We start from the raw sequence: 27,115 nt of genomic DNA on the forward strand, positions 1-27,115 counted from the left end.
ACATCCAAGGGGTTAAATACTTTATATAGGCACTGTAAATCTGCAAAGAAACTAGCTTCTACAGGTATCCAATAAATCCAGTAAAGTAAAAAGTACAATATGACAACTCCTGACCTGTAGTTGAACAGAGGTATTACCTAGTGGAAAATCATAACACCAGAAAAAAGAAAGGACTTCAAAATTGTACTTAATGGCTGTAATTTTGCTGGATGATTTTCATGTCAGTCATCAGACAGTGGTGATGAATGATAATAGAGTCGCTCAGTAACCTGATATCCCTCATCAGACAAAAGGTTTTTGTTCTCATGGTCCGAGCTGATTTGACTACCATGGTTCAGGAGAAACAGAAAGGTGCTCAGAGTTTGTATCCGCAGTGTGAGAGAAACTCTGAAGATGCTTTGTGATTCAGCTGTCTGCACTTTAAATGATTCAGACTGTCGAATTCTTCCTTCTTTCCACTCAACACCTTCTCCTGGCAGATTCTTCTCTAATTCAAACGTCTGTGTGAATTATTCAGCAGCAGTAGACATCACAAACACAAGCTCAGCACGGTGGAAACAAGGAATAAGACACAAAAGCATGCTTTCTCACTCAAAAACGTGAATGATATAATGAGTTCAGGTGCTGTAATGGGAATAAATAAATTCAGAAGCGAAAAACACCGTCACTGGAGTGTCTTCCTCGCTGACTAACCGGTGAAATATTCATCTCTGCTGCTGATCAAGTATCAAGCAGCTAGCCAGCTAGCCTCACTCCTTATCTGTCTCCCTTGGGCCTTCACTTGCTTCCTCTCCCCTTCTTCCCAAGTCATAAATAAACCAACACAGTAATCAAACAATAAGAGCTCGTCAGCTATTCTAACATCAATACTGCTCACACTAAATCAGCTAAATAACGCACGAGGGTTTCCACTTATTACTGAGAACAGTAGTAAGAGGTTATTGAGTTCACACACTGTCATCTTTCTCTTTCATCACATCGGTCTTTATTCCAGTCAGCAGGGTCGAGCTCACCGGACCAAATCCAGGCCCATAAAGAGATTAGGACTAGCTACAGGCGGGTGAGGACTGTCAAAGAGAAAATTAAGCACTCAACAGAACAATCCTCTCTGTGAAACTTAGCTTGAACCAGATTTTTGCTCTTAAATGAAGAGGAATAATTACATCAACATGAATCTTACAAAAAAAATTCCTTCTTGGTATTGTCAAAGTCTGCATCCCCAAAAATTGTGCAAACTTTGCAAAAATCTGTATCTGCAGTTGGCAGATCTAGTGTACTTTCCCCTAACTATGACTGGAAATGGAAAAAGACAAAAAAAAAAGGAGAGACGCTCAGCTTTTTCCTGCTCTGATGGTGCATTTGTGGTGCCGCCTGGTAACATAACCATGAGTAGGAGAAGAGAGGCGCTTCAGGGAAGACAGCAAGAGTGACTCAAATGGGACAACTGGCTTGCTTTAGCAACCAGGACTGTGGTCACTAAAGTTGTCAACATTTTCAGTTCTGAGGTACTTTTTTGGATACCATGTGTTTTATGGTGTAGTAGTCATCCAAAATAAACTTGGTCCTCTTAGATTGCACCCACTCACTGCATGTTTTCTCTAAGCTGACCTCATTAGTGACAGGAAAGTTAGTGAAACCTAGCTGAATTAAGAATAAACAAAGTTTTTTTGAAGCTTAAAGGTCGCATATAATGCAAAATAGACTTTTTCAGTCCCTCCCTGCTTGGAAGAAAGTTCCGCCCTCCTCTCCTGATCCTCCCCCAGGTGGCAGCTGAGAGGAGGATAAGGAGAGCCACATCCCTTAAACCACATCCATTTCCTGGGAGGGGCGGGGTCAGGCAGCTCATTAACATTTAAAGCCACAGACACAGAAACAGCTTGTTCTGAGCGGGGCTGAAACAGAGGGGTTTTTTAGACATGCAAAGATCCAATACTGGAGTGTTTTCAGCAACAGACTTCACACACGTTTGAGGATCTCAGAGACCAATATAAACCTGTCCTAAAAGGGTAAAATATGTGACCTTTATAAAATACTTTAACCTCATTTGTTCACAAAAGCAGCCATTCAATCAGTGCCAACCACCAAGCACCTATTTTCATAGGATTTACAAAAACATAGGCAAAATAAAGAATTTATTTTTATAATTTCATCAAACTGTTCAGTAAAATATATTGAGATATAGAAGTGAATTTAGTTTCTTAGTTCAGTTATGTCACCAGACATTGTTGCTTTTTCTTCTGTTGTTATATAACAGCTATTAGCGAACAACTGTCTGATACTGTAGTGCAGGGGTGTCAAACTCAATCACAGTAGGGACCGTATTCTGTATTCAGGTCTAACCTGAGGGCCTAACAGGGTCACCTTTTTAACCATAAACTGTCAACCTCATTTCACCAGTGATAAAATATGAAAAAAACCCCAAAACTTAGTACTGATGATAAACGATTTTGAAATTTAAAAAGTAAAAAAGATATGTTCAAAGGCTCACAATCAAAGAAAGTAAATTTATTAGTTCAAAAAGTTCAAAACAAAAAATTTGAAATTGAAAAATATTTTCTTAAAAGGAAATATAATAGGAGAAAGTGAAAATCATGATTTCAAAAAGTCAATATGAAATGAAATTTTTAATCATGAAATTCAAAGTCAAAATATGATTCAAATTTTTAAAATGTGAGTCTAAAAGGTCAAACTATGGGATTATCCAGTCGAAGTTAGGAGTTGAATATATTAAATACAATACAAAATAATTAGTTAAAAAGGTCAAAATATGACTTAGAATTTAAAAAAATATGAATCTAAACGCTTAAAATATCATATAAGAAGTCAAAAATATGAGTTCAAATGCTCAAAGTACGAAATAAAAAGTCAAAATCATAAGTTTGAATCCTAATTGTGAGATGCAAACTCGAAATTATTAAATTAAAACACCAATAATTTATTTTCCCATATTTCTGACTTTTTATCTCAATATTTTTACTCCTTACTTTTTCAGACTTAATGACCTAACAAGGATATCATAAATTGTCTAAGACACGTTTACATTTTCATATTTGAGGAAATCTGCAGACCTCACACTGATGGGCCAGTTATAACAGGAATATGACAAATAATCTTGCAGACTGGATTTAACTGTTCCATGGGCCGGGTATGGCCCCCGCACCTTGAGTTTGACACCCCTGTAGAGCAACAGCTAATAATGCTGAACATCAGCCCTGATATCCAGCCAGGCCGAAAATTGGTTGACAATTAATATTTAGTAATTAACAGTAGTACAAGCTCTCTTACTTTATTGATGGGGAGTATTGGAAAGTACTAAAATTTAAAAAACACTACAAATCTTCGTGTTTTCAAACAAAATCTGGGGAAGACAAAGCACTGTCAGGAGTTTGCCTGAATCCCTTGGTTATTAAAGGAAGACTTTTCCCAGCACTGGGAGCACAGGACTTCTATTTTTGTCACTGTGGAATCAAAACAGTTATTGATATTGTAAGATTTACACTCAAATCATATTGAAGTTAAGGAATCTGGAATCCTGACAAACTTAATGGTTGAATAACAGAAATAGAAAGAATAAAAGCCAGGAAACAGAGTTTAAACTGAAGAGGTAAAGATGAGGAGGGATCCTCAGGGAGCTCCTCTAAGATTTAAGAATGTGGTTCCTTCTGACCGAGCAGCAGACTTGGCTCGACAACAAAAACAGAGAATGTGACTTTTAAATCAGACTCTTAAATCCTTCACAAGTCCATTGAGTGTCAGCAGGAGAGTGTAATGAGCCTGCTGGAGAAAAAAAGCCCGACAACTCTTAGTATAGCCAGCAGCCTTGAACGGACATCAGGGAGATTCACAAGCAAAACTACCAACCAGCAGAAACACTGAAACCTGCAAAATGCTTTGAAATATATAACAGGCAATCTAACATACAGTATATGATGAAATGACTGTTAAGTGTTAGAAAAGAATTTGAATAAAACTCTGATAGTGGTCATCTAACAATATACCTCTACAATAATTCACCAGAGGAAAGCTTATCTAATGTGTGCTGTAAGTGTAGTGTTTTCCATGGTCTTTCTTTCCTCTGTTGTTGGAGGACAGCAGCACTGCGATGTTAGGAGGCAGACTGCCTGCAGTGTGGGCGAGCTGCTAAATCAACTGGAAACCTCAAAACAACACAACCTAAAAATAACAAACACATCCATGTGTGAACAACTTTGAATTACGAGCTGACAATGTCTGCCATCTCTGCTAATATTCACTCTGACTGAAATCATCTTAAGGAGCCTCTGCTGATCTTTAAGCTCAGCTGAAGATAAAGAACAGGAAAAATGTATGTTGTTAGAGGGTAAAAGGTTACTTCCTGACGTCTAACCTGCTTTGCCATTATTCCCAAAGAGCCTTTTGCAAAGTTTAGAGGGCTAATTTGTCTATTTTTAACTGTTACACAGCGCAAGGCTATAAAGAGTGCCACACAATGAAGCCAGGCTTGTCTCAGCCAAAAACAGAGACTATCTTGCCAAGCTCAAGGTGACTTTGGTAGTTTTATCTGAATTCCAACCAACTTATCTCTTCAAGATTTTGGCAGCAAGGCAGTAAAAAGAAAGTTATTTTGGTGAATAAGAATGAAACTGCAAGTCAGACAGTGTTTGAAAAAAGTTCTCCCTCATGGGCACTGAACCTCACAAGATGCAAATAACTTGCTAAATTCAGTCAGACTTCAGAAGCTTTTTAACATATTCAAGGGTTCCCAAAGTCCCAAATTACCATGTATTTATCTTGTGCTCACTTTGATGTCTAGAAGCAGTTAAAATCTCACAATAAAATAACATTTTAAGGTTGTAAAGATATTCTAAAAGAAGGGCAGTGTGGTTTCTTCTGTCTCTTTTCAGGTCAAGAATAATAGACGCTATTTTCTTCTGTAAACAAAGATTTTGACTGCATTTTGGTTGGGTTAAATTTCATCCCTGCTAGATATTCAACATTCAACTGTATTATTAGAAAGAGGAAGCATTTAGGAACAACAGAAACTCAGCCACATAGCAGAAGACCACATAAAATCACAGAGTTGCCAATGCTCTGACAAAGACAAAAATGGTCTTGTAATTTGGTATGATGGCTATTGAATGCGTTGGTACCTGATTTCCATTCTCATCCCTAGCTTGGCTCCTTATCTCCAGAGAAGGGTAATCAAGCTGAAAGAGACTGTGCTCTTGGATTGACTTTGAAACTACTTTCTTAAGGGGAAAAGTTGTATATTGTTGCTTTAAGGCATTGCTAGTAACAAAGGTCAGCTCATTTAATTGCCTTTCTGTATTGAACTGTTTGTCATTGTCACAATCTATCTAATCCTAAATCCCACTAATCTGATGCAGTCACAGATTTCACGCTGCTTGAATACAAAGCTCTTTCCATGTGTTTTGTGGAAACTGATGACAAAAACTTCTATATTCAGTTGTGAAAAAGACTGCACGATCTGATATGGGCCATCAGGAGAGATAACTTGAATTTCTCTCTGGCTTACAATACCCACACACCAGGAAAGATACACATCTACAACAGCACAAAAACTCCTACAAACACACACCTCCACACACATCAATGGTGGCAACAATTCAATAACACTCAGGCAACCTGTCAAAGTGAGTAGAGTTAATATTGGCAGGCAGCGATCACCCCAGAGTCGTGGAATATTCATGACCCGGTGGAGGTGGTGAAAAGGTTCAACTGAAGGAGAAAACAATCTGAGACCTCAGTGACACAGCAGTGGAGGACGTCCCGGCCTGGAGGGACCCCAAGCAAATGTCGCTCTCTTTCATACGCACACTCAAAAACACACAGAGAAGTGCTTCGCAGTTTCGCATTGATGAGACACCCACAGCAAGGCACTCAGTCATGACTCATGCCATAACAGCCTTCCCACCAGCAGTGAGTGCCAACACTGGGAAGAGTGGAGTTCATCGTTGTGGTGCATCATTACTCGGCTACTGCAGGGTGGAGAGAAAAAGCAGGATCACGAGATGAGATATTGACTATTTTTCCACACACCACAATGGCACTAAATCTTCTTCACCAATGGAGAAGTTAAATGTGCACACAATGGGTGTTGTGTTTGTAATGCAGGGTTACAAACAGTCATGCTCAACCTCAGCTACCTCAGAGCTGAAAATGGCTCCGGAAGCCGATCGGCCTCCTATTCAGTAAAATTTAATGGATCAAAGTCTTGTGGGATCAGCTGATGGTCTATGATTTCCAGCATGTGCCAGCCCTTCTGCCATAAAAGTCGCCAGTTAAGGAAATCCTGAGTAGACTCGCATCTGTCGGTCACATACTGTACTCTTTTAATAAAGTTGTATCATTCAGTATTCATGTTTACAAGCGGTTTACCAGCAGATGAGTCATCAGTTTATTCTCTTCCTCTACAAAACAAAAAGACCCTGCATTAAAAACATTTTAAACTATTAAAATATGAAGCTTCACATTGAAAACTTGTTTCCTTTTCCCCTTAATTAGCAGAAACAGGAAGTCAGAGGGGGCTGTGAGCTGAGCTGCTGACATGTGTTGTCAATGCTATGCTTGTTTTAATGTTTAGAAGCTTCACTATTAAGCGTTGGAAATTTTTAACAAGGAGCCAAGTAATCCACAAAGGTCCTTGTCATTCCAGTGTAACAGACCAAGAGACAAAAACTGATAAAAACACATATAAAAAATCTATTAACTGTACAATCACTGTTTCTTCACTATTCAGCAGGGCTTTGGGGTGCAAGCTTACAAACTAGCTGGTTTAAATCTGGCATCCTGTCAATACATATCGCTAAGAATGACCATCGGGGGCATTTATGGAGGGTTCTTTTCCATCAAGAGAACCCGGAACTTCTAAAGACGTACTTTTCAGGCATTTAATGCCAAGGAGGCAGACATCGGATAGTCAGCAACAGGGATGGGAGAGTTGGGAAAAGACATGCAGGAAAGGAGCCAATGGTGGGTCTTGAATCCAGGCCATCCACATGTATGGGACACACCTTAACCACTAGGCCATTAGCCAGGAACTTTTAGTTTTAGGATTTTCTTGTGGCCCACAATTGTCTACGACCAGGAGGATCATGCAAATCAGGCATCCTGACATCCAAGTTTCAGGAAGAAAAAGTTAGAAGTAAACCAATATGATTATGTGATATCAGCTCATTAGGTTCCAATGACTAGCATGTATTTGTCACTTTCTTTTGCAAAATCTGTCTTTGTACTTTTAATTTCACTCAGCTTCTTTTATCTACACCTTTTCATACTTGGATTCATTGTAATGAAAGGTCTGGATTGGAAGAACCAGTCTCTGTCTTCTATAATATGATGGTGATCTTATGAAATGTCTGATAGGTCATGGCTATCCAAAGCTTGATCCAAACCAGACTACTAGACTTGGTTACGGTTCTTGAAGACATTTCCATTCTCCTCTTAAAGGCTTTTTCCGTTCACCTTTGTTGATCATTTGAATGTTAATAATCCGAGCTGTCATCTGAGAGTTGCTGGCGGAGTCACTGACCTTAGAAATGCATTGCAGCCTTACCCCACTCCCAATAGTTCCTGGGCCTTTGAAAAGTGCTGAATTCATCAAATGTTTTCTAGTACAAGGGGACAGTTCCTGGTGTTGAAAAACACCTTCAGTGCCAGCTTAAGAGTTTGAGTGATCTGTGGCTCCTTTCCTTCATGTCATCCCCACTCTCTCTACCTGACTTCCTCAACAAATGTCCTTCCAAATAAAGACATTAAAGCCAGGGAAGCAGCAAAAAGTAGTTTGCTGGAAATGCTCAAATTTCTGTTGTGTTTGATGGCTATCCATCATAAATATTTGTCCTAGAGGTAAATATGGAGGGTTTTTGTAGGGACTAACAAAAGGAACAAATACTTAAAGCTTCATTTCTGACAGCCAAAAATGAGACAGGGAAGAAATCCTGGGCCAGTTTATCAGGTTAACTAGCATGTAACAGCAGGACTTAACCCCAAAATGAACCTCACATACCAGCCTGACAGTAATACTAACCTCTTGGGTCACAAACTCTTCTGTTAGAGGGTGGTGATAATCTTCATACTATGTTTCTGGTTCAGTACTAAATCACGCATCAACAGATCTGCTTTGAGAAAAACAAGCACATCTCCTGTTAAGACTCAAACTACCTTCAGCCCCATCGATACTGGATGTGTGGAAGCTGTCTGGAGCCAGAAACATTCTTGTGCTGTGGTGGTCTTGTGACATTTATTAGCACAGACTGACTCTATGACTAGCTGGCCACCCTAAAGTCTAAAGTAAAGCAAAAATAAGGTATATTAAAGTGGTCTGAATAGTTTCTAATTGCACTGTAGGCAGATTTTTATGGCCAAAATATCTGCTGTAAATATCATAAGAAACTTTATATGTGCCGATACTGATATCAGGCCGATATCATTGTGCATCCCTTACTTAGCTTTAAATAACTTCAGCTCTACAGTCAATTTTTCACAAAGAGAAAGACAGCGTTGTCCATACTGTACAAACACAATGACAATGTGTCAGAATCAAAACATTGCAGATATTATGGTGCAATTTAGACTAGGCTGACTAGAACTTCTATTTGTGTTGCCATGGTTTCCAAAAAGGTAATGATATCAGATTTATTACTAGCACTATAACTGGGTTTAAAACTCTGCTACCATGACAACCCTAATTGTCAAATAATTAAAATTTTAGTCTGGGGTGCAGTTTTTGGTAATACAGGCACCCATATACAGAGGCTAGAGTCCTCAACAAAAATCCAATAAAGGAAGAAAGAGGAAAAGTAGGTTTAAGATTTCAAGCCTCCATCTGGGAGCTCATTATCTCTGTCAGAAGACCTGTGATTCAAACAAAGTGTTACCTAAGACACCTGTATTTAACAGTGTATCAGCTCCAGATCTCTGCTCTGCAGCCAAGCTTGTCCTCACACCTCCCTGTGAAATATCTCTCTTTGGGCGAACAACGTCGGCAGAATGTGACCTACCTATGTCAAGCCATGACGTGTCCATCTGTATGTATGTGAGTAATAGGATCTGGCTCTGTCTGGCTGTGGGCCAAGCTCTTGTCAATAATCTAAACCAGACACTCTGTGTCATCAAATCACCCCAAGGGTGAGTTCAATCTACTGTACAACACTTTAACAGAACTTTCACACATTAGGAGAAAAACATGAACTAATGCGAAAACAATGCTTCTTCTTAGAGGCTGCAGAGAATAAAAAAGCTCTCTGGACTAGCTTAATATGTCATGCATGCTTCAGTGCACTTGTCTTGGCCAGAGAAGGAGCAGCCACTGCAGACAAATCTGAGTCGATGAACTGTAGAGCCTCCACTCTGGACGCATATCCACAGACAGTATTGGGCAGACGTGTGTCCTCTGCTACAGTGCAGCATGGAGGCTGAGCATGTTGACACCAACAACATAACCTGCAGCTGTGAAAGCACACCTACAATGAGTGTGGAAAATAAAGCGAAAGAGAAAAGCAAAGTATTCCTGTTAAAATTCTCATACTGAATTGTCAAAGCATGCATAGTAATCACAGTGTTTGAAAACATGGTAGAGATAGTGACATGATGAGGATGAGGCTTTCTGATGTCACCACTTTCAGCGTGACATCATTGCACAGAACAGCGAAGGATTGGCTGAGCTTTCAGACAGGTTGGCCACAGCTCAGCACCGGCACCGGCACCAATCAGATGATAAGATGGCGTGCCCAAAAGGCAGATGACATCACATCTCCTCCAGTCATTTCCTGTCAGTGTTGATGCTAATGCTGCTGAGGGCATGCACAGTCATCTGCAGACACACTCACACAAAAAAGAGCACAAAGAGACACACTCTAGGACAATGAAGGGCATGCCAATCACAGGCCGCAGACAATGCAAACCTTAGCTGTGGTGTTGTGTAAGAGGGTAAAGGACAAAGAAATCCTCGTTACAATAAAGGTATTAACTGGTAAGTGACTATTCATCACAGCTCTTTTCTCACAGAAACCACCTCAGTGCTTTAATGTCAAAGACAGGTCCACCTAAATACTGATGAGCTTTTTAAAATCATTTGTGCCATTAAAAACAAATAGGACAGCTGTCATTCAATCACCAGCTTTATAAGCACGGCACTAATGTGCTTTCTTCTACAAAACATCGTCATAAGGGAGGTGTGACTGTGCTCTGTTATAGGTCGCTAGAAGGTTAGTACGTAAGTGTAACACAGTTCCCCCAGGAACAAAACAAGGAAGTAGTCCATTGAAAGTCTCTTGAGAGTCAGTGGAAAAGAATAAATAATGCATGTAAAGCAGGCTGATGGCTGCCCATAACAGTGACACATTAAAAAAATAAATGGAGCCTCACACAGCGAGTGGTAGCACCATGAAACACATCATGAAGCATTATTAAAATCATCATTTTCTAGGTAAACAACAAGCTGTCAAATATATTTATCTAAGGTGACAATGCAGGAAGTTTGTCTCTTGATGATGTGTCGTGTGGAGGTTTTCTAAACAAACTAGCAATAATAAGAGAAAGTGAGGCTCAGCCTTTTTTAAATTACAGTATGCACCAAAACTATGCTACACCCCCTCAAAGTTATGAGAGGTGAATCATTTTTATACGAGTGGAAAGCACTTATTCATTTTTGCTAAAACCAAGAGGCATTTTGCTGAATTCTCATCTTTTATATAATTTTTTGTTCTTCATTTAGATGTTTTACTGTTGCCTCAGATAGGCTCTGTTTTGTTAGATGTTTGATTTCTTTGCTTAACAAGGCAATTAGGATGTCAAAATTACAATTTTTGTGTTCCAAATGACAGAATCTGTTATTTTGTGTCATAAGAGAAAAAGGAAAAGAACGGTCTAATTCGGACAAAATCAGTGGCAACACTTTAGAACACAACTGTATTATTTTAAAGCTTTTGGTATTTATTTATAGAATTGATCATTAGAAGAATGGAAATTATTTCATTTAAATAGTGATGCACCGATATCACATTTTCCAGACCAAGTATGAGAACTTAGATTTAGTTACTCACCGATACCCAGTACAAGTACAAGCTCTTCATAATACCATAACTGTTCTTAAAGCATTTTGAAAGTTTCTTTCATTATCAGCAGATATTCTTCATCCCTTTTCTTCACAATCTACCATTCTCTTTTACTTTTTCGTCCTCATTTATGTTAAAAATATCAACAAACTGAAGGCATGGCTCCAACTTTGACTTCATACTCACATAATGAGAGGCTAAGATCATGCTTTAAAGTGATATCGAGTACACATAGTGTCTAAATAGTGAACATTACAGCCTTACAAAAGCTTGTTCTTAATGTAATTGTTTATCGTTCCCATGAAAATGCTTCATCTTCTGTGACAGTTTTTGGTTTACTAGCATCATTTCCTCCTTCTAAGGTTGTCAACTATTTCAATACTTTAATTCCCTTATCTTTTGAAGGGCTAAACTGTCCATTATTTTGATGATTAATGGTACTGAATAGAACTAAAGCTTGAAAACTCAAGGTATTGAGTCATATTTTTAACCGAAGTTGCCCTGAGAGGAAGAGAGGAAGAACAACAACCAAAAAGTTGCCAGTGTTTTTTCAATTGAGACCAGGGGTTCCCAAGCCTTTAACACCATGACCCTCAAAGTAAAGGTGCCAGAGACCAGGAACCCCCACAGTACCTTGACGGTAGTTGACATTCAGGATACACGACATTGGATTTTTGCCGATATCCAATATGCTGATATTTACACATTAATTTTAGCTGATACAATATCAGTATGTAAATTTAAATATAATTCAGACCTAGAACTTTATCCCTAAAACACATTTGAAAGTGTAAAAAATACTTCAGCTGAGATAGGTCTGTTGGTCCGGCCTGAAAATCCATGAACTTATTGGGTGTACTGCCAATATTTAAAGCTGATATAGGCAGATCTTTACAGCCAGAATATCTGTAGCATCATATTGGCAGAAATCTGCTGATATGATTCTACACCTTTAAAGCCAAAATCTGCCAATACCAATATCATGCCAAAAATATCACACATCCCTAGTTGAAGCATATTTGAATACAGCTATGCCCATTCAACAATAGCCATATGCAAATGTACATTTTTAAGATGTTTTAAACATGACTGATTTCAGCAGAAATCCCACTAAATGACCAGGATTTTATTTTACATTTAATCTAATTTTCTGCATTTCTATCTAAAAACTAAATGGGTAATATATAACAACTGAAATCTTTTTTGTTGTTGTTTTATTTTTTGAAGGCATATGGTGAACCCCCTCTCAGTGTCTTGCGACCTCCTGGGGGGCCACAATCCCCACCTTGAGAGCCACTGACTTAGACTATATGCAAGAGTTAGTTTGTGACTTGTGGTCATTATCAACAAGAAACTACCCAATTTTGCAAAGTTGCTGATGTATCAAAAAAGGGTATATGACGATTTGATGTGTACTAGTATTGTATCTAAGCTTCAAAATCTGCTTTTGTGACAACCCTACAAGGCAGCATTTGTGCTTGTTTACATTATTTGTATATTTCATCCTCCTAATTTCAACTCTATTGAAAGGCTTGAACCAATTGAGACAAACTCTATGTATATAATTGACTACTGTTCAAAGACACAGCATTAATAAGACCGCATAAGCAGAGCTAAATCCCGTGTAAACAAACCTGAACCCCTCGACTATGTCCTTGCGCAAGACAGTACAAGCCCTTTGCCCTGCCCTCACAATTAGCCAAGCACTCATGTCAAATTAAAGACCGTTTTAACTCAAAGTTATATATGTAGCCGCGTGTGTGATGGTTAACGAACAGTAGTTGGATATATTTTGCCTTCAGGGAAAGGCTGAGATTGTTGGTTTTAAAAATCCGACTCAACCACTCGACTGGTTCAACCTGCTAAAGCAAGTATGAGGGATTAGCCGTCACTAGCTAACCCCCCTTGTTAGCAAGTTAGCCGACTAGCCAGCCACGTCTCAGGTCAGTGGGGTTACATCAACTGACAGTCTATCAGACAGTGTTTACAGTGTGAGGTGACTTGTCAGACAGAGAGACGAGACGATAATATCCCTGTCGAGTGAATAATCAACCTGGTTTTCGTCTCGCTCGTGATGTTAAAGTAACATTTTAATGAGAGCTAGCTAACGTCTGTTTGACAGCTCCGTCGCCCTTTTCTCCCCACTCCCTGTCTGCTAACGTTGCTAAGCACTGACCTGGAGAGATGCTTCAGGATCTGCTTCTTGATGAGTCCAGCCATGGCCGTACAATTAAGATATCCGAGCCGCCGCCGGGTGTCTCAGCTGTCTGGGCTAACAGGCTAGCCCAACCGCTAGCTTTTCCCAATCGAGGTATAAACACGGAGCTCAAATTCTAACCCCTGTGTCAGTCTTCATTTTTGACGGGGTTCCCGCTTCATTCTCACGGAGATGAGGGAGCGCTGGGGCGGGGAGTGGCATTTCACATGCCCGAGTGACAGCCGGGCTCGGACACAAAGCATATCACGTTAGGCCATTTCATGCAGATACAGTGTTAAAGCTCCAAAACGGTCCGGATCTCTGCAATATCATACACCGAACACCTGGACAGGCGGCGGAGGAGCAGCGTCTGTTGTCACGGCGTCTGGGCGGGGCGTCATGGTGCATTCAGGATCTGCTGGGACATTTCTTAATATGGGAGGGTGTTAAAGACAGGCATTCCTTTTCAAGGATATGCGACTTGACTTGTTTTCCTTTAATCATCATTTATTACTCCCTCACCTTATCAGCCCCATTGTAGTCAAGAACGCCCAGGAAAGGGGGGAGGGGAATCCATGAAGATCTGCAAAATCATTGTCCATTTCAACTTTAAGTTGTGATAGCCGTATTGTATTTTTTTTTGTATTTTTTTTAACTAAAAAACAATAATGCTTGTCAAAGCATCAAATATATATTCTTTAATTGTTTATGCGGTACATAAGCCTTTTTTCTAAAACAGAATTACCTTTCTATGGTAATGTTAACAATGTGGTTAGGCCCACTGAGCCAAACTATTAGTCAGACTTCATAGCTCTGTCATGACGTGCACAAATGTAAGGATGCCAGAAAATGAAGAAGAACGTGAGACAGCTTTCAGGGAAAAATATTAAAATTGTGACAAAACAAAATTTAACTTCATCCCAATAGAATGGATGAAAGGGTGGTGAAATGGGATTATAAAGTGTTAAAATAGGTTTAAAGTGGAAAAGTGGCAAAAATGAGCAAAAAGGTGGCAAAAATGAGTTAACAGAGGCAAAAAACCAGAAATTGACCAAAAAAAAAAAGGTCAATGGTGGCAAAAACAGGTCATAAAAGTGTCAAAAAAGTGATAAAAAGCGGTAAAAATGGGAAGCGAGTGGTGAAATTAATGTCTATAGGAAAAAACAGCAAGCCTGTTTGACTGAAAGGGCAACATTCTCATTTTGTTATTAAGACAACACTGCCACCTACTGGACGTTTTTCAATATACCATTCTTGCCTTTAACAGCAGTCTTTGAAGTGCAGAAGGTGCCAGATTTTTGTTCAAGCCAGGTTTGCATTTTATATCTAGTTTCGTCTCTTCAATATATATTTTCTTCATTGTTTTGCATGACTGTCTTTATTTTCAGACAATTTCATGTATATCAACCCCATTTTATCAGTTTTAATTGTCTGTAAATGTGTAGATTGTTAACTTTGCTATTTTATCAGTGATAACCCCTTAAAAGATTACATTAATTAAGTGCTCTGCCTGAATTTATAGCTAATGAATATTAGTATGATGTAATGGAATCATCCCTTATATTTAAAACTGATCTACTCTGCGTTATTAACAGGGCCTCTGATATGCAATTCCAACTTTGCTCTTATTTCAAAATGTTCCTTTAGTGACATCTAGTGTTAAAACCTTAGAGCCACACATGCCTGAAATGAACAAATGACCTGAATTTGGTTCCATTCATGAACTCAAATGTGCATTGATTTCGAAAACAATGTTACGATCGACAAACTGGGTGTAGTAATTCCAGAAAAAAGGAAAATCACACAAGAGGACATTGATATTACTCTAATATTATATGCAATTTGTAATAGTAATTTAAAAAAACTTTTAAAATTAACCGGGTAAACACATGCTAATGAGGAAACTGAGAAAAGACATTCAAATCACTTTAAAGCTCCTTAGCAATCCTTAGATTGTGCATCCCTTTGCTGATCTTTGTTCTGTATTTGTGAGAGTATTGTTTTATTAGCAACAGTGATAGCTTTATTTGTTATTTCAGATTATTTATGGCTGTTTTGCCTTTTATTAGACAGAACAGCTGAAGAGAGACAGGATATTTCAAGACTGTCTGGCTGCAGACCGTAGATCTGAGACGCCCCTCTGACAGACCATTACTGTGAGACTCTGTCTCTGTTAAGACAGAACAACCATATCTACAATTTCCAGTTTAAGATATGTTAACTTTAATTTTATTTATAAACAAAGTCTGGCAGTTATATTCATGAAACTAGAAAAGCACTCGGAGAGCGCAGACATCCGCCATTAGCCCAATTTCCCAATAGTACTGAATCCTTTAAAAAATTCCTGGATCCAGACGGTGATCCAGATCACTCCCAAAATCAGTAATCAGTTCTTCCCTATGCCATTTCCGACATTTTCTGAAAATTTCATAAAAATCCGTCCATAACTTTTTGAGTTATGTTGCTAACAAACAAATGATCTAACTAACAAACAAACAAACCCACCCGATCACATAACCTCCTTGGCGGAGGTGATAACCACATTGAAAACATTACAGAGTGAGCAACATTTCATAAATAAAACAGAGGAAAAGGTCAGAGCTCTAACTCAGGTGTATATTATGAATATACCTGTTTTAGAAGTGGATATACAAACAGTGGCTCATTTTCTCTTCACAAGTTTTAGGTAAAAGTAACACAGCTATGCTAGTTTCAGACGTGTCGACCAGGGACAGTCCCAGTTTGAAGAGATCTGTGGCCTGTGCCTTCCCTTGAAATGTCCACAATTTTTACTATGAATTAAAGTTAATTGCTAATGCTAAAATTAGGCATTTCCTGCAAGTAGTCTAATGTCCCATCAAAATAAAACTCAGCTGTTTGGGAGAAAAATACAGAAGTTTAGTGAACTAACACAAGAAGAGGAAGAGTAGAAGAGCTACCCATGAAAAGTAATGTAGCAGAGTTATCTTAATAACCTATTTGACTTGATCATTGGCTCTTTCATTCCATTTTGTAATATTGCTAAATTGTTAGTACAGAACTGTCTCAGAATACCAAAACACATGAAACTTAAGTGTGTCTATTTCCTTCCAGTTTTACCTTCAAAAATCTGGTCACCTTATGTAAGCTACGCAGTTAATGTTACTACATGAGCTAAAGTAGCCAACTTAGCTTTAACAAATGTAGCTAAGGCCAATGTAGCTATGTTGGTTATGTAGATAACGTAGCAATGAAGTTCAGAGAAATCAATAGACATGAAGCTACAGAGCTATTGTCAGCTATGTAGTTAATGTTACTACATAAACCAAAGTAGCTAAATTAGCTTTAGCAAATGCACAGTGCTTAACACATTTATTAGACCACCTGTCACATTTGTCTCAGGGACCATCCAGCATCATGAAGTGCTTTAATGCAGACTCTTTCATTTTCCGTGAGCTCTCCACGTTTTACCATTTTGAACAGGAATGAGGGATTTCAAACTGAATTCACCCAAATTTGAGCAAGCTCACTGGGCTTCTCTGAGAAGTCCTAAATTAATCAAGCATAACATTCAAGCACTAAAACCTAATTTTTCTGTTCAGGAATGCAAGCAAATATAACTATAATTTGACATATTAATCAAGAAATATTAATGTGCTTTACTATTTTTTTTTTTTTTTTTTAGTTTTTTTTTGTAAATCAGTAAATTTGAAAATTCATGGATAAAATAATAATAATAATATTTTAGCATTAAAAATATCATTTGGGTTTAAGAGCCTCTACATATTGGTGTATTAACCATTGCAGAAAGATAAAAAATGATTTTGGTAATTACCAATGCTGTTAATTTAGGGCAGCTGTGGCATAAACTTTACTTTGGTTAGGGTTAGGATGGTCTAATAAAGTTGTTAAGCACTGTAGCTAAAGCCAACATTGCTATGTTTGCTATATAGATAGCATAACTACATAGCTTACATAGCTTATGAAGTTCATGGTTACCTATAGTAGCAAAGCTACAGAGCTAATGTTAGCTATGTAAACTACATAGTTAAAGTATCTTCATGAGCCAAAGTAGCTTAATTAGCTTTAATATCATAGCTATGTTAGCTATGTAGATAACATAACTACATAGCTTACATAGCTCATGAAGTTAATCTATAGTAGCAGAGCTACAGAGCTAATGTTAGGTACATAGTTAATGTTACTATATAGGCCTAAGTAGCTTAATTAGCTTTAGTAAATATAGCTAAAGCCAACAAAGCTACATTAACTATGTAGATAACATAACCAACTTCTTAGCCTACTTAGCTCATGGAGTTCATGGTAATCTATAGTAACAAAGCTACAGAGCAAATATTAGCTGCATACACTACGTAGTTAATGTTGCTACATAAGCCAAAGTAGCTAAATTAGCTTAAGAAAATGTAGCTAAAGCTAACATAGCTTCATAATCTGTGTAGATACCGTAATAAGCTAACATTAGCTCTGTAGCTTTGTTAGTATAGATGACATGAACTCTGTGAGCTGTGTAAACGTTTTAAAGAAAGGGCTTATTTGCTTACAAGCAGAGTCTTTGATGAGAAGTTGTGAAAGTCTAAATATGAAGCTACAGCTGCAAACTGGTTAGCTTAGTTTAGAATAAAAGAATGCGAATGATGTTTCAGCAGTGCTAAAACATTCAAATATTTTAAAAAGTGATAGAAACAGAAAAGAAAACCCAGGAAAATATAGAAACAAAGATATTAAAGTAAAAGTTACAGTGCAGAGTTGGAGTGAAAATAGAACATTTAAAAGTGATACAGTGTTCTAGTCAAAGGCAGCAGTGAACAGGTGTGTCTTCAACCTTGATTTAAAAGCCAAGTAAACAAATAGAAGTTTGACAGACCAACTTGTGGTTTTATGGGGATATTAGGTCAAGTTAAACATTACTAAGCAGTATTTATTTTTAAATAGAGCTGAAAAAAGTCAGAGGTCTAAACTGAGGGTTAATAATGTATAGACCTGTTTTAGAAGTAGATAAGTGAACAGTGTAGTTAGCTAAAGCTAACATGGCTATGCCAGCCAAATAGTTAATGTTGCTACGTACGCCAATGTAGCTAAGTTAGCCTTAGCAAACGCTTTTATGTAAGTTACGTTGATACATTTCTTTGTAGCTTTGTTAGAAAAGATATCCATGAACTCTGTGTGCTTAGCTTTAGCTACATTAGCTCCATAGCTTCGTTATCTACACAGCTAACAGAGCTACATTAGCTATGTTTGCTACTGTAAATTGTGTTCATGGAGGAATAGCCTTTTTCTGTAAGCAGACTGTTTACTCAGCCTTATTAAATGTTTTGTAATCAGGTTTTTCTTGTCAGGTTTTTAGCTTTTAACTTTTTGGTAACTTGACTTCATTTTGAAAGTTTTGGCATGTGCTCATTCGGACAGGTGGTTCGTCTGCAAGAGGGGCATCTGAGAGCTATGGTCTGCAGCCAGAACCCTCTCAGCTATTTGGCGTGAGAGAAAGAGTGGAGGAGGGTATTCGCCAAACAGCGCAGGATAAGAAATGAAAACATTAGATATTTCATGAAAAACTAATCATGATCATCGTACTGTGAAGGAATTTGCGGCTGATTCAGAGCACAGACGTGTTCCTGCAGATAAAAGCACAATGAGGAAGGTTTCTGACAGACAAATTCATCAGATTGAGAAAGCAGATGCTAAAATGCCATTACAAAGCAGCAAACAGGTATTTGAAGCTGCAGGTGCCTCTGGAGTCCCACCAACCTCAAGGTGTAGGATCCTCCAGAGAAGTGGTTCTCAAATGGTGTGCTGTGGCACACTGGTGTGCCTTAAGGCAAGTCTAGGTGTGCCTTGGGAATTTTTCTAATTATACATTATTACTACAACTATGCAGCTATTAAAACTACTATAACCCATGTCTATACTGCATGAGAGATTGCATTGCATCAAGCAACATTGCATGATCACTGTCTGTTGCTGTTAAATATGCAATTCTCTGCCCTGTAAATGGACTGTTTTCCACATGTAAAAATATGATATTTCATGCTTTACTTAGAAAATGGAGAGTCTGAGGTGTGGCACCCAGTATTGACTAACCTCTAATGGCTGTGAGCCACATAGTTTTGTCTCCATGTTAGCAAAAGTCAGATCATAAAATGGCATAAAAGGATTTGGAGAATACACATGCATCACAATCTCCACTTTGTAAAACAAGATAACAAGTTTAATGAGTGAGAAAAGTGATAGAAATTAAGAATATCTTCTGGTAGGACACTCCTGGTCCCTTGTCATCCTCTGTGCTACCTCTTCCTTTTTTACTTGTCCATCTCAACGCGAGCAACAGAGAGTCCTGTTTTGGGCCAGATTCATGAGGAGAGAGCTGGTAGGCCCCTTTAGGGTCCCTGAAGGTGTGAAATGACCTCGGCAAAGTATATAGAGCTTCTGACTGACCACTTTCTTCCATGGTACAAAAAGAAGAGCAGTTCCTTCCATAGCAAAATAATCTTCATGCATGACAATACACCATCTCATGCTGCAAAGAATCCCTCTGTGTCATTGGCTGCTATGGGCATAAAAGGAGAGAAACTCATGGTGTGGCCCCCATCCTCCTCTGACCTCAACCCTATTGAGAACCTTTGGAGCATCCTCAAGCTAAAGATCTATGAGGGTGGGAGGCAGTTCACATCAAAACTGCAGTTCTGGGAAGATATTCTGACATCCTGCAAAGAAATTCAAGCAGAGACTCTCCAAAAACTCACAAGTTCAATGGATGCAAGAATAGTGAAGGTGATATCAAAGAAGGGCTCCTATGTTAACATGTAACTTGGCCTGTTAAGATGTTTTTGATTGAAATAGCTTTGATTTCAGTAAATATGACCCCCTGATGCTGTAAATTTTAAAAATGACCATTTTCAGTTCTTTACAACCTATAAAATGTTTTAAAACTCTGTCGTGCATAATAATGTGGAACAGTGCATTTTGAGGTTTTTGTTTTTGAAAAAATAACGGTTATCATTAGGAAGTTTGTTCAAAAACATTTGATCTATGCTCTAATGGCTGATGACTTGAAAAATACTCTGACTGTCATTTGCATTAATATTTAGGAAAATAAGAGAAAAATGTTATTTGCTTAATAATGTGGAAAGCGATGTAAAGTCACCTTTAACAAACAATCAGTCTTTTTAATGATGTTCTTACTTGCTTTTGTAACTTTTAAAAATACATCAGTTTTAATCTCAGTCTGTTTTATAATCATATAAAAACTCCTCACAGGAACTTTAATAACATTTAGGGTCTCTAAAATCCACAAATGTGTTTTTCCAACCTTTACTTGTTTTGTCAGTGGAAGAAAAGGCATTGGTTTCTGATGTCATCCTCCATGTAAAGATGTAACCATCATGTTCTTTAACAGCAGCCTGCAGAGCTGAGACTGCAGCTGCCACGTATGAAAGGAGGAGCAAAGTGAAGGGAAGAAAGCAGCCCCTCCCTGCACTGCCCTGCATCGACATGGAAGGCTTGCTCAAAGTTTGCATCAGTGTTTAACAACTGTCATGATGATTTAATTGCTGGTTTTGTGTTTAAATAAAACAGATTGAAGGACTGTAGTCAAAGCTGCCCAGCTGGTGCAACTTTTGGTGTCAAAGTGGCGCATCGTATCCTCCTTCCCTGCTTTAAAGTGATGTTTTCTGACTTCACTTTGCCTACCAGTGAAGTTTCTTCTGTTTCTCATTCATACAGAGACCTTGTGCAACAATTTAAAGTGACTGAAATTGCAAAAACATCGATTCACCATTGACTTCACTTTAGTTTTGGATGCGTAAAAATGGAATGGATCTTAAACACAAGGTTTGTTTTCAAAATTAAAGGAGAAACAAGGAATCATTCAGTATTTCCTGGTGTTTTATGTCATAAAAAGTGGACCCTTACAAAGCAAGAAGTTTCACATAGGACAGCCCCCATCCGCATACCTCAGCACAAGAAGCCCCCGTGGAAAGACACGACGCGCTCCCTGATACGCTGCTGGTCCGGTTAGGGGGCTTGGACTCCAAACCTTCTCCATCCACGACTGCAAGAAAACACCAGCAGCACTCACTCTCTCCATCACACACATATCAACAATCCCTCATTCACCATGACTGCGAAAAACCGACACAAGACCAGCTCGAGCGAGAAGAGCGCTGCATCCATCCCGGAGGATGCGTCGAAGAAAAGCCCAAAGAGCAGCACCAGCAACGGGGTGAGTGGCCCCGCACCTCAGGGGCCACGGTCAGGAAGTTGCATCGGGCTCGTTTTGACCACGGTGTTTTATTTAGGGTTGATAGGAGCTGCAGGGTTTGCTGCTTTTTATTTACAACAAGTAGTGGAGGAGGTCCGAGCGACCAGTGCGAGGCATGAGGAGAGCGCACGGCAGAACGCAGAGCTGAGCAGCAAAATGGAGAGTGTGGTTCAACAGGTAGGGAATGATGGGAAAATGATGGGAATCAATGGGGAGAAGCATTTCATGGTAGTGTATGACATTGTAAATGATAATCAAATGTTTGCAAAGCTCCTATTTACATTTAACGGTCTACTTGTCTGTATGTGAGCTGTGCTCAACATTGTTTTTGTTCCATTACATAACCACCCATACAGTTGATGGACTATATGGAGCCTCCTATGGGGGGTTGGGTGATTTTGGTTCACTTATAAAATGAAATTAGAGTCTTTGGACGTTTATATGCCAAAAAAAAGCACAATAAAAGTTTTTTAGCAGGACTAAGTAAACCATTTTTGAATTGTTTCCATCTATTTCAGGCTGAATTTTGTCAAATTGTCATAAAAGACCACGAGGATGTGGCTTTACCTTTTGCCTTATAATGTGCATAAACTGCCACAAAAATGACTGATCACTAATCTACTTTACAACAATAACCCATGACCATTCATGATCATAATAGCCTAGTTGTAAAGCATCAACTTGATTCAAATTTCCCTGTTCCTGTTATTATCATCTTAAATGACTGCATAGAAATGGTCTAAATTACTCTCAGGATGTATTTCACCTTTAGGCCACTATAAGGCCTGACTCAGCACTCACTCTAGTTAGGCTATATGATGACTCACCTCTATATATGCAAATGCATAGGTGCAGCCTTGACTGTGGATTCTTTGGTCAGCTACTCTTTGGTCAAGAATAACTTTAGTGACAATGGACTTGAGGTGATTTGACGCTAAACTTCCAAATATTCCAATGACATCAAATGCATTTAATAATTTTTCTGTGCATGTACAAAATGACTTTCTGTATAGTCATTTATGTTCAAACTCAGACTATAAAACTGACAGGATAGTGGGAGTTCATGTAGAAGTAAAGCAGATCATCTTAAATCACGCTTTCCACCACTTCCTATGGTCCTCTTCAGTAAACAGATTTATCTGTTTGCCAAGCTGTCCCTGTCAATGCTAAGCCTACTTGATTCACTGAAGACCATGAGACACCATCAAGAGTCAGGGAAAAGACTTTTTACAAGCACTTACCACCAGTATGTCTTAAATGATCCAATACCAACAAAAATAACACACTTTCAACATATTTTTTAATTTCCTTATCTCTTATCATTATTATTATTCCCACATATAAAAGAAGCTGTAAAACATTATTTTCCAGTGGTGACTTTCCATGACAAACTTAAATGATGGAACGATGCATAATACATCTAGTAGTGCAACAGGACTGGGTGCTCTCAGAAAGGGCCCCATTAGGGAGGTTTCCGACTGTCATTTCAAAATTAGAACCACTGCAGTAGTTTGAAGTTTGTCAGCCTTCTGGGCTCCCCTTCAGGCCCTGAGTAGTCACCTGCCTTGACTGTTGACAAACCAGCACCTCTGGCCCTCAGGCAAATATCAACCATTTCAACCTTAACCAACTGCTCACATTTTAAAAGAAAATACAAAAAATACCAGTCTAACAAAATAAGTGACAAAATTGGCGTAGCTTTAGATCTGAGTGTTGAGTGGCTATTTTTTTGAAGTCCTGGCCTCATTAATAGTAGCTTTTTATCAGATGTGATCTAAAATTTTACTGTTTACTCAAGGGTAACAGAAGCAGGCCTTTCATAACCTCGCAAAGCAAATGGATTGGCCAGACTCCATGTCTGTTGTCAGGCAAATCCATCTTGCAAAGTTCTAATCTGATATGATTGTACCCGGTCTGAGAAAAGGCATGCCAGAGTAGTGTTTAACTAGCTATAGTATAGCGGCAGTTTTATAAGAACAATACTAAAGAGCCACATTGAAAGATATTTTTGGCAGGGTAGGTATTTGTGCACGTCTCCTGACTGGCCTCACATGAGTTTTATCCACCAACAACATCGTAAACTAAGACTAGATCATGCCAAGCTCAGGCTTCTACCAGAGCTGTCTTGTTGCTCTGATTGGCTTGTAGTGAATGTGACAGACAGAACATTCATCCAATCACCTTTCAATAATTTTTTGAAAAATCATGCCCTTCCCAGAGACTTTGTAGGGGAGGTTTCCCATGCAATAGATTTATGAAACGGTCTCTCTGCTGTGTAAGGTTAAGCCTTTCAGTCCACATAGATACATTTGGCCAAGTTTTTATGCAAAAGCTGGTGTAAGAATCACAAAACTGTTGTTCTGGCTTGTATGCTAATTAAGCTAACTATAGCATCACAACTTTGATAGAGACACCAACAGAATAATGTCAACTTCTGAGATTTTAAAAGCATGTCATACAAGTAAATAGGTTTTTAATGGTGTGAGTGGTAAGTTTCTGTTAGAAGATCTTGGCCAAAGCCAAGTCTCCCGCATAAATAAGCATTTTGTTTGGCTGATGACCCCAACTAAGATAAGCATTCTTGGCATGTACTCCCAAAAATACTCCTTCTACCACTTGCAACCTTGGCTTTTAATTTTTTTTTTAAATTTCAGACTCTCTAATAAGAATATGTGAATTTATCGTTTGTTTTAGAGGCTTTTTTTTTGCTTCATTAACCACTAATGCTAATGCTAATTAGCATTCGCTAGTGAAACATGATACAAATGCATCTTAAATTTGAGCAGGCAAACACATTTATACATTTTCTTCAACTCAAAAAATGGTTAGGATAAAGACAAGTCACCTCCAAAGTTTTTGAATGATAGTTATCTCCTTTAAAGCCACTGACACACACTCCTCTACAACACAGAGATATTACAGCTTGTCTGACCTGTTGAGCATATAGGTACTGTTCCTCAGGCTATGATTGGACAGTTGTTGGTGGGGGATGGATGCAGCCAAGAATCTATTAGTTAGATAAACATTTCGTTTAACATGTTGGAAGAGCAATAACCTAAAATTGCACATTTGTATATAAAAAAGTATGTTCATCTTACTTGTATTTTTATCCATTGCCTCAGGTTAACATTGTGTATTTTGACAGATCTGTTGGTTAATATCCTGCTTAAGGAAGGAGATTTTCTCAGATACATATTTATGACCACTGTCGATGTTTTCATTTTAGTATGTATTGTTACCGGCAGGAAATAGAATATTTGGAGGTTGAAGCAATCAGGGTCATTCTCTCTCAGACAGAGAGCTTGAAGAGTCAGGATAGAAAGGTCAGGAGGTCAAGTTTTAATCAGCAGAGTTTGCTTTGTGCTTTGGATTAAAAGCAGGGATTGGCATACTCCTGAGGTTCAACCCTGATTATATTGCTTGTTTTCATTATTCTATTCTTAAAATGTGCAATACAAGCCCTTTGTATTGAGAGCTCTTTAAGCACACCACTACCTTAAGGGAAGGTAGGCACCCTCTTGGGGTTTAGTGCATTAAGGCAAGTGGAACTGGATGGAAAAGTATTCTTAGAATGGCTAAATACTGAAGAAGTGGGGTTGTACCTAATAGCTCTTAAGGATACTCAAATAACATTAGCATTGACATGAAACTCTGGATCTCTTGACTTTCAGTTTTAACTACTTTTTAAAAATGTGTTGACTGAATATTTGTTTTTAAAGATCTGCAGAACTATCTTGCAGCATGCAAAGAGCTAATCCCTGTATTCTTGTGTTTTGGATACTTATAAACCTTCTTGTTTTCATGGTGGTTGTATTGGGTTGCATAATTGAATGTAGGAGTGCACACCAAAGCTATATCAATGCTGTCTTGTTTTACAGGCGGAGTCTCTCAGGAGTATCGTGGACGGGCTGGAGTCCTCACTGGGCATTACACGGGTGGAGCTGGAGGGTGCTGTCGCCCGAATGAAGCGGGGTGAGGTGGAGACGAGGAGAGTCGATGAGGCCCTTCAGAAGCTCCAGAACAATCTACTCAAAGACCTCTCGGATGGCATCAGCGAGGTAAAGGAGGCCAGAGAGCGGGACTTTTCATCTCTGGAGAGGACTGTGGAGGAGCGTCTGGCTGAGGTGAGTCAGTCCATCACAGCCAGTGTGACTGAGTTCACAGAAGCTCAGGGTGTGGCCCAGAGTCAGTTGGCTGAACTCAAAGCCAGACTGGGTGACATGGAAGACCCTGCGCTCATCAAACAGGAGCTCTCTGCCATCGTCAGTGCTGTGGCTGAAATCAAAACTGCCTCAGAGGCTTCAGACACTGCTTCAGATTCCCTCAGGCAGCAGATCAGTGCGGTGAGAGAGGAGCTCCAAATTCGTAACAAGGAAGTCTCCTCGCTGTCTGACGAAGTGGAAACAGTGAGGTCTGTAGCACAGGAGCATATCGGGAGTCTGAGGCAGTCGATCTCTGAAGCAGAGGCCGAAGTCCAGACTCTAAAGGACAAAAGTGAGACACTGGAGAGAGGCATGGAGCAGGCGACTGATGCTGTCCGTAACATGGAGAAGCTGAGAAGTGAAGCAGCTGCTCAGGCCAAGAAAACCTTGGACGAACTGGAAGCTAGAGTCAAAGCAGCAGAGGAAAGCGGAGATTCCCTCTCTGCAACCGTTTCAGACATCAACACAAAAATGGACTCACTGTTCAGCAAATATGACAGCCATGAAAGCACCCTGACTGTGCAGGGACAAGCCCTGGAGAAAGTAAAAACAGGCCTTGAGCAGGGGATTGAGACTCTGAAGAGCAGTTTGGAAGAGGTCAAGTCCAACATGGCTGCTCTAACTGACTCCAAGACCCAGCTAACCTTGCAGGATTCTAGCCTAATGGGACAGATGAGTGATTTGGAGAAGAGGATCGCCAATCTGGAGGATGGCGGCAAAGTGAAACCAGAGCAGCTGCAGAGTTTAACAAGTATGGTGGCCAGTTTGGAAGCTAAAGCAGCTAAGCTAGAAGGCCACGATCAGGCGATAGCTGCACTACAGAAATCTCTGCAGGATACCACAAAGACACTGGCAGGTTTATCCAAATCCCCAGGCAAGAAGGGAAAGTAGATTTAATGTCAGGGATATGATGTCAGGAAACCAAAACATGGACGTTAACTATTTTCAAAGGGTGCCTGTTGACCATATTCAAATGGCGGCCATTTCTCTCCAACGAAAATGCTTTTTAACCGTCTTCCCACTATGATCCAGGGTATAGGCTGATCATTTTTTTGCTTTCGGATTGACCTGCAACCAAAAAAAAAAAAAAAAAAAAAAAAATCATTGGGTAATGAAGGTGTAAAAGGTCTCATTTTAAGCTAATATTTGGTAACCCTTCAGCTACCAACAGCTAATATTAGCATTCAGCCAATATCTAGCTAGGTTTTCAATGTAACCTGACCACCAAGTTAGCTGATGATGTTGAAGTGGCAGAAGTGGAAATTTCTAATTAAAGCAATGTATTTATTACCCAATTTACTGTTAATATTGGCATGAGCTTACACAAACTAGCTTAAAACGTTAAACTTAAAACATTAAATTTAGGCATTAAGCTACTTGAAAATCCCTTAGCTTCCACTAA

General features: G+C 39.0%; 2 protein-coding genes across 4 annotated transcripts in view; one reads left to right on the forward strand and one right to left on the reverse strand.

Annotated features, from left to right (window-relative positions):
- Positions 1 to 13,609, reverse strand: part of uhrf1bp1l (UHRF1 binding protein 1-like) — a 54,263-nt gene extending 40,654 nt beyond the window's left edge. For all 3 annotated transcript variants that reach the window (XR_005991557.1, XM_041780624.1, XM_041780623.1), the window contains exon 1: positions 13,234 to 13,609. Coding sequence is in view for 2 of the 3 variants with exons in the window: in XM_041780624.1 (XP_041636558.1) it covers positions 13,234 to 13,277 (44 nt within the window). In the remaining variant the exon portion in view is untranslated. The remainder of the gene's footprint in view (positions 1 to 13,233) is intronic.
- A 7,692-nt stretch (positions 13,610 to 21,301) lies between these two features.
- Positions 21,302 to 26,874, forward strand: ckap4 (cytoskeleton associated protein 4). Its single transcript, XM_041780380.1, has 2 exons — positions 21,302 to 21,688; positions 25,390 to 26,874. The coding sequence occupies exons 1-2, from the start codon at positions 21,368 to 21,370 to the stop codon at positions 26,602 to 26,604; spliced, it is 1,536 nt and encodes a 511-aa protein (XP_041636314.1). The 5' UTR covers positions 21,302 to 21,367; the 3' UTR covers positions 26,605 to 26,874.
- The last annotated feature ends 241 nt before the right edge of the window (positions 26,875 to 27,115 follow it).

Source organism: Cheilinus undulatus, linkage group 23 (genome assembly GCF_018320785.1).
Source record: "Cheilinus undulatus linkage group 23, ASM1832078v1, whole genome shotgun sequence".
In the NCBI taxonomy this organism is placed as follows: domain Eukaryota; kingdom Metazoa; phylum Chordata; class Actinopteri; order Labriformes; family Labridae; genus Cheilinus; species Cheilinus undulatus.